This window comes from Strix uralensis, chromosome Z (genome assembly GCF_047716275.1).
Source record: "Strix uralensis isolate ZFMK-TIS-50842 chromosome Z, bStrUra1, whole genome shotgun sequence".
NCBI lineage: Eukaryota > Metazoa > Chordata > Aves > Strigiformes > Strigidae > Strix > Strix uralensis.
This window is the reverse complement of record NC_134012.1, coordinates 14229159-14242148: the sequence shown is the minus strand read 5'-3', so window position 1 is coordinate 14242148 and position 12990 is coordinate 14229159. Positions and strand designations below refer to the sequence as shown.

General features: G+C 42.3%; 1 protein-coding gene across 2 annotated transcripts in view; it reads right to left on the bottom strand.

The window, feature by feature from the left end:
- SERINC5 (serine incorporator 5) overlaps positions 1-12990 on the bottom strand; it is a 45953-nt gene that overhangs the window by 30918 nt on the left and 2045 nt on the right. Inside the window, exon 1 of one of the 2 annotated variants that reach the window (XM_074855976.1) lies at positions 2412-6637. The exons of the other annotated variant lie outside the window; for it this stretch is intronic. Coding sequence (XP_074712077.1) covers positions 2412-2420 — 9 coding nt within the window. The 5' untranslated portion in view covers positions 2421-6637. Of the gene's footprint in view, positions 1-2411; positions 6638-12990 lie in introns of those variants that run through there. 2 annotated transcript variants of the gene reach the window in all.

The window sequence follows — 12990 nt, the reverse complement described above, 5'->3', positions numbered from 1 at the left end:
GATGAGGAGGAACTGCTCCCTATTTCTTAATCCTGCTCTTTGCTATCCCTGTGCAACTCGTGGTCCTGACATGTTTCACTGAGCAGAACAGGCATTGCAATGGTATGGATCTATTTCCTGCAATACACTCTCCTCCCTCCATCGTGAAGTAACGAATCTGCACAAGAAGAGCACAGTTGCCAAAACTGTTTGCTTTTAACATACAGACAAAACTATTTTGTTTCTAAGACAAGCTGGAGGTTTTTTTTCAAAACGAGTAGTACAGATCCATTTCAATTCACCAGAACCATACCATCCTTTTTAAGGTGCCCCTTCTGGTACACACACAGACAAAAAACCTTTTAAACTGAGCAAATTAAAAGGGGTAGGGATAACTGTTTAAGCCACACTTTGGGATAGTTGTGCTGAAGGCTTTGTAAACAGACATCATCTACACAAAACCCAAACAAACTTAAACCAACAAACAGAAAACTAGATTACATTAACAGTTCTAAATATTTTGGGTGGTAGAGAAGGAATCTGGAAATACTTGGCCTACTGCAAACAAAGCAAAAGATAACTGAGCTTGAAGGACCCCCAATACAATGGCACCATCTTGTACTGATAAAACCAGAGAAGAAATGCAACTTCACAGTTATTTAGACACACTTTACAATGACGAAAGCCATGATTCCATGTGAAAGATGGCAAGGAAAAAAATCCACAGCTGCAAGGAAAAGAATACCAAGTCCCACTTCAGCTGATACTGTCTCCAGTGTTGAAACATTATCAGAGACAGAAAGCCTTGTGTATTTTAGTTCTTTTCTACCCACAGCTGAGGGTCCAACAAAGGTCAAAACCAAGAAGCACAGCAAAAAGCATGTAATTGCCTTATTCAAGAGGGAAGAAGGTACAGAATAAATCCTGAAAGGGATCTAGCTTGATGCTCATTATTTCCTTGCTGTCAGCAGTATCATTAACTTTCAAAGAAGCTGGATTCACCTTCTCTGCCTTTTATTTTTAGAAAAGTCATATATAAAAATGTAAATATAAACCTTATTTTTATACAAAAGGCAGCACTGTCCTTGTCCAGGCCCTTCCTTGCAATAGGCAGCAGCTTCATTGGCTCCCATGCTTAACCCAGCAGCTGCAACCACAGGAGGGATTTTTGGACATCAGCAGGCGTCCAGTAGCAGGGAACTTCTCTTCCAGGTCTCACTGCTGCCAACCCAGACCAACATCACCCCTCAGCATGCAGGCTCCCTGCGGCTAGTACAGGGGTGCTGTGCCACCAGTGCCAGGGGCTCGAGCACACCGAGGCCACTTTTTCCCAGTGTTTCTTCAGCCCTCAGAGGGGCCATAGGGATGTTCAGAGGACCCCCCTGCTTTCCAGCAAGCAGTTGTACAAGACGGATGGCTTTTCTCAGTTTTTGACAAGGGATTCAAAATGCACAAGTGCTACATTTGAGTTGTCCAGGCAAACCTGATTGGCTTGTATGTGCCTTCAGGTGCCAAACCACGATGCACTATTTTCCTTCCAGCACATTTCCAGCATCAAGGACTGTCCAACTCCGAGAAGGGGGTTTCACATGTGTGTTTGCAGACACGCATATCTGATAAAACTACCCAGAGTCTCACAACCAGACAGGCTGATCAAAGAGCCCCAAATAATTTTGAAGGAGTGTCTTGAAAAGACTCCCAGCTTATAATTTCCTTGCCATGACTATGTGCTGCAACACCAAGGCTTCTTGCCTTCAGAGAGGGTAGTGGACAGTCCCTTGCCTCACTCAACAACGGGTCTTTAGTTTGCTGAAGACATAAAACTGGAACAGTCCAACCTGACTCCCACACTGCCCTTCTCTCAGTTCACTGCTGGATCTCACGCCAGAGAAGATGGGGGCCTCAAAGCATGCAGCTGCTAAAACTGCTGCTGCTGCAAAACAGAAATCCTCCCCAAAACACACAAAGCTTCAACTACAGGGAACAAACAGAATGGGCTCATGTTGGCACCAAAGCTGGAAATTAAAAATACTACGTGCATAAGTACATCATGCAAGTATACTTTCAACATAGAAGGCAGTGGTGGCTGAATGGCAATTTTAATTTTTATACGTAGCGAAGTTAACTTTTACAGCATCAATACAAGTCCAAGAAATAAGGAAACTATGGCAAGTTACTGATTCAGCAATGTTTTGCTGATCAAGGATGCCAAGTAAACTCAGACACCAGAGTGAAAAGAGTGGGCTTATTCTACTGTTAATAATTAGAGGACATAACCAAGTAATACAGAGAATAAGCAATAAGAAAAATACAGAATAGTACACTTAATAATTTCTACATACAGTTAATTATAGAAAATAAGAATAAGCCAGGTAATGCACCTAATCATTACTACATGAAGGGGAGAATAGTAATTAAGAAAGATACCTCACCAGTTGCATACGCTACCATCATCCATATCCACAGTCGCTGGGCAGCCCCGGTTGCAGGGAGGATTTGGAGAGCCTGTCCCGGCAAGTGGGAAATCCTGTGTGGTGTGTCCACCCATAGGTGAGGCTTCCAAAGTCATGGCAAGCGGGCCCAGCCTTATATACCAAAAATCAGCAAGTCAAAATGACTTGTACCTTTCTTTGAGTGGAAACATCTGGCTTCATCCTCCTGTTGGATTCCACCCAAAGCCTGGCCAGGGCTCAGGGGGGAGAATCAAGGGAGTTTCCAACAAGGCCAAACACCTGGGTTGTCAGCCTTGAACAAGGCCAAACAGAACCAAGGGAGTCTCTTTATCTACTTGGTTCTGTTCTCACAAAGTTTCCAACAAGGCCAGACACTTGGTTTCTCAGCCTTGAACAAGGCCATACAAGGAAAGTTGGATACATTCTCATGGCATTTCATCCTCACGACTTTTGTCTAAGCTACATCCTTCACTAATGAGCATACATTTTTTGTTAATGATCAGATACTAATAATAAATGCTAATTGTAATACAGATTTTACTAATTAGCAAATACTAATAATGGATAACATTTGGTTGTGAGGTTCATCTGGAGGTGAACTTTGTTTCAGGGCCTATTATTCAGGCCCTAGCACTACATGCAAACAAATGGAATAATAACATTTCAAAACAAAAACATATCAGAAAAGTATAATCCATCCAGTTCAGAATTACGGAATAAAAAAAAAAAAAAAAAGATTAAGACTAAAGGTCCTTTCAATCTGTACCAGCCAGATCCAAAGTATCCACGATGAACTTCAACTCCTGGCCATATTCACCATAATGTTAAAAACTGTAGTACAGAAGTAAGAAGGTATGCAGCTTTGGCATTTGTAAAGGGAACAACATTTTCCATAAGCCAGGTGCTAGAGAGCTCTGCCAGTGAAACCTCATCTACGTCTAGCAACGTGTCTGCTATTCCAGTCCCAGGTCTCTGGAGCTGCTACTTAAAGCAACAAATACTTAAACAGCGTATAAAGCTCATTTATGCATTGTTCCACATCACTTAGACTCTAATGATAGTTTCTAATATTGAGCATGTACCCTATAAATTGGCAATATTTTTGAAAAATACCTGTGTCTCCATCTTTTTTCAGATGCATTCCTTTAAGCACTCTGAATAACCATGGAAACCATAGAAAGTTGGTTAGATTATTCAGCATCAGTCCCAAATTTGGTATTTGAGGTTTTTTTGTTGTTTGTTTTGGGTTTTCTTTTTCTTTTTTAAACTCTGGTTATGACTAATTACATTCCAGAGTGGGCCACAGTGAAATAGGTGTTATCCAAAAATAAATGAAAACAGTCTCTGTCCCAAAGAGTAAGACGCTGGCCACAACCTACCGACCCAAGAGGTTTCACAGACATTGTCTTTGAGTGACAAACTTCACAGCCCACATATGCCATGAGTTCTCTGTTGAAAGGTTGTGGTCAAGGTGCAACTACGCTATGCAGTTCCTCTGGTGTCACATGCTTTACCATTGGCATGGCCCATCTTGCCTTGCCTCTGCCTTTTGACAGTAGCAAGGGTCTGCCCAGGGGCTCAGGACCCACCAGTGCAAGAGTGCAAGCCAGTAACAAATTCTTCCCATGTTAAAAAAAACAGGCTGTGAAAAAAAGCAAGTAATGTCATAAATCTTTTACAGATCTTATCATCAAGCAAAAGCTCCTACAAAGGACAAGTTCTGCACAAGGAAGGTGCTGTGTGGTTTTCAGGGCAGCAACAACCCAGACAACCCAATGTCTGTGATTGCTGCCAGCTGGCAGGCCTTGAAAATCTTGGTCTGTACCTACAGAGCTCCTTCAAAGTCCTGTGATCCTTCCAAGTCCAGGGTTCCCAAGAGCCCAGCACAATGGCAACCAAATGTCAGGCTGCTCTGTCAGGAGTTTGTCATGCTGCAGTAGGTTCTGGCTTCAAGTCTTTCTCGTCCAAAGGCTCCCACAAGTCAGGCAGCAAGTACAGCCATGCCAGCTCTCTCTCTAGCTTTACAACTCCTCACCAGGTGAGCACCACAGTCTCACAATAATTACAAGCATTAGGCAAATATTTATGCTTTCCACAAATACTTACAATCAGCCAGCCCCATCATGCTAACCCACCATGACACCAGGCCTCCACAGGGTAGACTGGCCACCTGCTTTGCTTGGTGCTACTCTTTCAGAGCTCAAGGAGAGTGCTGTGCCAATTTGACTGAGATCTTGAAACTTGAAAACCTGGTGTACGTGAAAACAGACTGCGCCATGATTTGAACTGCCTGGATGATGGCTGACTTGACGGGTTTCACAGCAGCTGTGCAAAGCTGCGTGGGAAATTTTTTTGTTAAAAAATATTCAAAGCATGGTTTCACAGACATTTGTTCTGGTAGCCAGGTTAGGTTAACAGCCACTGGCTCATCCCAGCCTTTCTGCTCTGCCAGCTACTCACTTACTCCTACCCCGGCACCAGCACCGCAGGAGCCTTGACAGTTGTTTCTGGTGCTGGGGGTGACCAAACAAAGCAACGTACTGGCTTTAAAAAAATAAAAAGAGGAGGGAAGAAAAATGACATATCAATCCTTCTTAGCTGCTGATTTATTATGCAATGGCAGAAGCAGTTTTACCATTTCAAGTGAGGGCACAGTGTGCAGGTGGGAGGGGAGAGCAGAGGTGAATGCCTCGAAGCAGTCCAGCATGCTTTGACCCTTCTCTGAACAGATGTTTCAGTGGTGTCTTCCTACCATTTCATTTGATTTGAGTGCAGTAGGTTCCCTCTAATGCAGAGGAACAATAATTTTTACATCCACACAGCGAGGAGCAGAAGCAAACAGACTATGTAACAGCCCTAGTCCGTGCAAACCACTTTTCCAAGTACAGGCAGGCCTGGACATATTCGTACACTCCCATCTTATACCAGCCTGGGGCATACCCATGGTTAACAAGAGTTAGACAGGTTAACAAAACAGGGTAAAAGCAGGTTTACCAATTTGTGCAGAAGCTAACGGCTCCCTGCAATGAATATTCCACCAACATACACTTAACATCTGCCACACACGTGAGTCTTGATTTTTGCAAGCTGTGATCCAATCTGATAAATCAGTGGAATGAGGTATGATGGTGGTAATGTTAAGCACACACGTGACTATTTACATACAAGACCAAGAAGTAAAGTGAATGTGTCCTGTCTACTGTTTTTGTAGAGACAGTGACATTTTTAGAAGGTATTTTTCACAGATGTTTCTAAAAAAAATCTCAAAGGTCTTAGAAAATATTTTGCATAGCCATTAAAACAAAGTGAGGAGTTTCAGGATCACTGCCCAAAATAGCCTACAGTATTTTTAAATTATACAAACCATAGGAAAGTATCCAGCTTATCACAACAAAGCACTCGTCCTTTTGAGAGACTTCAGCAGAAATTGTAAAAATCAAAGGGAAGAAGAGCACACTGAAAAAACAAAGTGCATACTTAAATGAAACAAAGACTTAGCAGCATTTCATCTCCTCCCTCCTGACTGACTGCCTGGCCAGAGCAGCCCAGGAGACCACATGCCTTCCAGCCTGTCCATGGAGCACAGGAATGTGCCTTGTTGAAGATTTTTTTCATGGTGGCCTACAGCAGCTTAGTTTTTCATGCACTGCTTGACTACCAGCATTATATGGGCTGTAAGATTTGCAGATAATGCAGTCACTGAGCTGTTAACCGCAATGTCTATCAAAAACACCCAAACATCTACTCTCACAGGTACGTGCAGCACCCAAGCAGGCTGTAAAGAGCAAAGCAGCCAGCCCTGTATGAATAACATCCTGAAGAGGCTACATACCTGTCCTTGGACTTTTAGTTTCAGGAGAAAGCATCTAGCAAGCCAACCATTCTGTTAGTGCAGCGGTTCATGAAAACAAGAGATGATTGATGTCCGGTGTCCCAAGTGTTAGTGTTACATCTTAATTGACAAAACGACCAAAGGAGAGTTGTGAAAGAATGTCAGGAATTGATACAGGTAAAGCTGACAGAGATACCCTGAAAAGGTAACACTGTAATTAAAACAAGGAAATACTGAGATAACTGTGAGGGATGACACCATAACACCATCAAGCAAGGAAACACCAAGATATTCGCACAGGAACAAATGCTGCTAGTTGAACCAAGGAGAGAACTACTTGAACTATCTGTGAGCTTTCTTCATTAACATAGTAAAAAACTGCCCTCGAGTAGGAAAAAGCCCCTTACCAAGAAAAGCCCCTTCCTCACTGAACATGCAGTTAAAAAAGAGGATACTGTGACTTTAAATGGAGATGAGACCTCACAAGGACCCTTGAGAACTAGGGTGGCCAAACTTATCAGTAAAAGGCACTGATTACTGCTGCTCGGGATGTATAAACACTTACTGTGTGTTAACCAAGGTGTGCTAGCTTTGTGGAATTACCACCTAGCACCCGTCTCTGCTCAGATATGAATTAAACAAATATCTCGACTCCGTGTGTTTTTTGGCTCACTGCACACCAGCTAAAAGAACCCAGATTTCGGGACAACATTAGGAGCTGGGCTCAGACTATTATTAAAAACCCCTGGTGTTACACATACACATTTTGCAGAGGTTTCTTCAGCCGGTCGCATGATTGCACAGTGGTTTGTCCCTGTGAAATAACTAAATTCAGCAAAAAGGCTTTATATTGCCCTTTGACTTAACTGGCTTTTTACTGCTTTTTCTTTAATATTCAGACTCACCACGTGGCTTAAAACAAGGTTTTGTGACCAGCATACCAGTTAATCAACTGACGACCTATTTTTGGGAGCACACCTCACATAGCAAACTGTGCAAAATTAAAAGCAACTTCAGAGAAAGGTCACACCAGCTTAGAAACTTCCTGAACACTGCTTTCCAGCGAGACTTTCCTGCCCAGAGCCGAGTTTCCAAAGCTTATGCCATGCACCACAGGGCAAAACTGCCATATAGCACCAAGCAGATCAAAACCTACATGAGAAAGCAGCATCTAGGACAGCTATGCCAAAAGCTAAAACATGGGCAAGCTGCTGCCAGGCACCAGCAGTGCTGAAGTTGAACTGAGGATGATTAGCTTCTGTCTCCATGCTCAAACGTTACTAAGTGGTGACTCAGCTCAGCATTAGAAAACAGTATCACTGCAAAATGTCTAAATTAAAGACTGCCCAACTGCTCTTCTGCTCATGATTTTGGAAAACTCAAACCAATTGTTTAGTCTGACCTGAACCTTGCAGTGTATCACATCACCCAGCTCCCCAGTAGTCTAACTATTTTTCCACTAGCATAGTCCATCTGGATTTGTCAGCAGTAAGAGGTGGACTCTCTAACCCTCTGGCTACTTATATAAATCATTAAAAACAGAAAAAAAACCCCACCTTCTAATTTGTCTGCTACAGTTCCCAGGCACTGGTTCTTGGTGAGGCTTTCTTCACTAGCTTAGAGAGCTTTTTGATTAGCTGATCTTTTCTCCCTGCTTGTCAATGAAGGAAACCAAACCATTTACCCTCAGCCTCATTTGAAAGCTTTAAGACTTTTCCTCCCAGCACCTAAGTTGTTTGAGTTTTTTCCTGCACTCCCTTAACATATCCCCAGTCTCTCCTACAAAATCATGGCAGCATCATCAGACCAACTGCAAACAGCCCAACAAGTCACCTCGCTCCTCTCCCCCACGTGCAGTCAAGGAGGGGGTGAGACTCTGTCTCGCAGCACTCCGTGCTGCGGGAGCAGTCTGCCCTCCACACACACCTTGTGCAGGCAACCAGCCAGCTGGCTGTACTTAAAAGGTGCATTTTATCTGCACTGGGGTCGTGCCGTCTGGGTTACATCAACTTCAATAGTACGCTCTGCTCCACCAGTCCTTCCATCACACCTCTGTGCTTTCAGGAGCAATTTTAAATGTACTCTCAGGTCAATGATGAAAACATATCACTGAGGAAAACAGGCCACTGATCCTGATCCTGAAGCTTCTTTGCATCGATCCCTTGACAATCTTCACTGAGAGCAACCTCCACTGGATGGCTGGGTCAACTGTCCTTTCCTATCATTTCGTATTTCACAGTTTTCTCACCTGCAGGTTGTTCCAGCTCATGCTGCAGCCACTTCTTGGCCTTTTACAGCAGAGGAGGTACTAACAGAGCAACTGGAAAATCAAAGAGAAGTCTGACAATGTGAGGCCTTCATACAGTGAGCAGATTTTCTCCAGGTTAGCTCTGATGTGTGAGATCAGGACTCTAGAGGTAGAATGGCACACACAGATGCAATGTGATACATCACCAGGGACATTCCACAACCAAGTAGAGGGCAGTAGCTGCTTAAGTCCATGTACCACTGGAGTGAAGAAGCAGTCAAAATTCAATTTCTGTATGCATTGACTTAAAAAGCATATAGCTGGAACAGCTGCTTCATTTCTGAATGAACTGACAGCTCTGAGCTGTTCCACAAAGATGCTGTGTCTGTAGAAGTTGGTTTCAGTACTGAGTCCAAGAAGACTCCAGGAGGAGGAGGGGAAAACATTAACACTCTGTTCAAAGTAACAAAAGCCAATACATTTGTACAAAACATTAACAATTTCTCACCACATCATATTAAAAAAAAAAAAACACATTGGTAAAGATGTTCCAGTTTAGAACAGTGTCACAACACCCAACTGAACACACGTTTCCAGATTGGCAAGTTCAAAATGGAGCCTGCTCACATCTTCCCATTGCTTACTTCTTGATGAGAGTTTTTAACTACAATGACTACTCGAGAAGTATCTTGAAGAGTATTCCTGAACCACTGTTTTGCCAGTGACTGTAACATAAGCCAAGGAAAAAAAAAAAAACCACAAGACAGGTCTCTTCAGCAGTCATTAAGAATGGTTCCTGTTAAAACTCAGTGTGAGAGATGACAAGTTGATACATTTTGGTCCTACGGGACAGAAAGAAGTGAAAAACTTTCCATTCTCAGACTGTGAATATTTGTATGTCTAAATACTTGAGCATATGCCATCTCTAATTGCTGGAAGTTCCAATCACTAAACTGCAAACATCAGCATAGTTATCACCAATTAAAATGACAATGAGATTGTTAGGTGTGTCAGGACTCGCTTTGAAACAAACATGGAGCCACCTTCCCCCTTGCGTGCTGTCATGGGTAAAACACCACAGTCCCCCACAGCTCTTGCTGGCTCCATCCCTTACTGCCTCATGCTGTAGCACATGCTGATGTTGAAGCCTATCTCTTGGGTGACTTGAACAATGCAGTGGGTCAAATTCAGTCGGCACAATGGTTCATCACAGCCTAAAAATCTAGGAGGCCAGGCATTTAACATGACAAAACACATTACAGCGGGCACAGCTGAGAACAAAATGGAAGCACCAGTAACTCAAGTATGTGAAGGACCTTGAAAGCAACCGAAGGTCCAAGTGTATTCACATGGCTAAGCTGAGAAGACTATCCTGCCTCAGCATGTGTTTGAGAGGACAACAGTCACCAGCAAGACCTTCAGCTTATACTGTAGTCATAGCTTAGGCTTTCATTTAATTGCTCCCCTGAAACAAGTATGCCTTGCACCCACAACTGTGAGTGCAGTTATTTTAATGAAAGTCCCAGTAATGGAAAAAAAACCCAACCCTGGAATACCTACACTTTCAAAAATTAAAACAACAGTAGGATTTATATTCTTCTGCAGAAAAATATCCCTTTGCCCTTAAAGTGAAGGCCCTGCTCCTACACTGCCTTTACTCCACTGCTGTAGAGCCATCGGTATTTAAGCTGTTTCTTTAAATCCACAATGCAACCAACTTGTGGGATGTGAGAGGAAAAGGCTAAAAAAAAATTAGGCAGCAAGGAGAAATTAAGCAGGAATGAGAAAGACTATCTTCTGCCTGGAATAAGAAGGAGTATCTTCTGCCTCTTATGCAGTGCCAGGGAAAGGATTCCAATTTAGCAATGCAAGTGTTAAATGATGCAACACTTAACAGGACCTCACTGTCCTTTGGTTGCTTTTCCCTCCCTTTCTATCACTTATGAACCCAGCAGCAAATTTTATCTAGCTATGGCAGGCAGACGGGGGCCTCAAAGATACTACATTCTTACAATTTCCTTGAAAATAGGCAAAAGGTTTAGCAGAGAAAAATGATCTCTCAACCCTAAGCAAGGAAAAGGCTGTAAAGCAAGTTCAGTATTTATTAAAACAGAATCAACGTAAGATACCAACCTCAATGGACAAAGCTACAGAAAAGCAGGCTTTGCTAATTTCATAGACAACCATTTGTTTAAAACAAAAACTAGATGTTTCTGCAAAGAGGGAAAAAGGTCCTTCCCTGGTCTGTTTTTCCTAGCTGTATTTAAGCGGAGTACACTACAATACTCCACATCAGACCTCAGACAGCTAGTTTCATCTCCAATCATGATTAATAGCGGTGGCGTGGAAAGGCAGCTGTGAGAGGGGACAAGACCCACAGCTAAATTTCTCTTTTTTTAGCTGACTGGCTCAGGTTAAACAAAATAAACCAAATCCCTCTCACTCAGGAAGACCATTTGCAGAAGGAGAGATGTGTTTTGGGGAGCACCATGTGGAGTGGAGTGGAGCCAGGAAGGCTGCCAGCACCACCCCATAGCACTGCAGCGCATCACACCACGCACATGCCCCAGTGATGTCCCGGCATCCTCAGAGGACACAAATCTGGACGAGGATGACAGAGCCACCCTTTTCACCATGTAATGAAAAGAGGAGACCACAAGTAAGAATGAAAGCCCCCTTCTCAACCTGCAGATGCAAACAGTCAATGCCAGAGAGGCAGGCAGCCCTGGAGTACATGGGGGGCTTCTCTCCCTTGCCCAAGAGCCATAAGCCCCAAAAATCATAAGACTAGCCTTGGCCAATCTTATAAATAAAGCTCTTTTTTTTTTTTTTTTTTTAACCCCTCAGAATTAGAGGTCTGGGTATAAAATGAAAATCTGATAATCTAACTTGTGGCAAATCTTACTGCATTTACTACATGGTATGATTTCTAAGTGCAGAACAATATTAAAGAAAGCACTCAAGATTTAACAGACTGCAAAAGTAGCTTTCCAAGCTTTAATAACTACCAGTTCTAATTGAATAAGTCATCTTCTTAAACAACCCGGCTACAACATACTGCCCCCCCCCCATTAATGTTAACTATCTAAGTTACATTTACTTAACTCTGGGAAAAACATATTCATTGTAATAAAGATTTTCCATAACAGCTGCTTTTCTTAACCATGATCTCAACTTTATTCTCTTGAGAATAACTACTGAAGAAAAGCCAAATGTAAAATCCTGTTTCCTGTCAATTTAAGCAGATGTTTTATGTAATCAAAAGCATTGTGGAGGTCCAAGCCAAGCTGTATTGTCACTGCATTCTCAAAATAGGTCTACCAACGAAACACTAGCAAAATAATAAACATTTAGCAAGCTTATTACAGCTCAGAAACCTAAAAATCACAATTCTCTTCAAAACCAGGGTGTACATTGACTGACAAAAAACAACTGCAGAAATTAAAGTTTAGAAATGGCCAAGTTCCTTGAAAGCAAGTTCCCAGGGTCCACTTGGCGATGATATGAATTACACAGTAATGTTAATTATTTTAAATAAATTTTCAGTGCAAAATCAGCATAACCAAAGTAACTGAAGTTTGGCAGCTTGTTGCTGTATCCTTTAACAACAGGAATCCAGGCTGCAAAACCTGAATGCATTTATTCTGACAGGCACCATCAACTAGGTGTTTAGCATGATTTGACCCAAAACCAAAGTACCCATCATGCATTCTGCTGGCATTATGAATGGAGAAAAAAACAAGTAGTCAAGTGATGTTAACTCAGAATGAAACTTTGATATCAGCTACAGACATCCATGCATGATAATTGCACTTTCACAGCTCAGAGGACAATACTGCAGTTTTCAGTCAGTTCTAGGAAAGCAGATCCACAAAACCAGGGGCAGACAGGGCAAAAACAGTTCACACAAAAAAACTCCACCCCGTGGGATATCAAATGCATTAAACCAGTATATTCTAGGGAAAAAGGAGGGACCCAACATGAGTGTTTTTTTCAGGACTTGTATAAAGTTCAATCCTTCCTCAAGCATATCATCTTTGTTTCTGGAGACAGGGTTATCTTTATCATGAGGGGAACATTTAAGGAGAGGCCAAATTCCTTCTCAATTTTCCAGCTTGATTAACAGTACCCACAAAATGCCTGAGGAAGTTGGGTTGAGAGAGAAAGAAGAACTTCTATCCCTTCTTTCTTGTGTATTAATCATGTTAAACAAACATCCCCTCATCAATGTTGGAATAAACCAAGTCATGAAGATCATTCTTCCTTTTAAAAAAGTCACACTGCATGCTCTTGAAACCTAGTTTATGCCATTTATTCTCTTAGCTTATAAAAAAGGTTATCCACACTAGGTTTGCTGGTATAACTCCAGCAATATGCCATATTTAGCACAGATAAGTCTTACATCAAAAATAGTGCTTGAGCCAGCAGAATACATCTCCCCAGGGTACTGCATAATTTTGGTGCTATGACTGCATCCA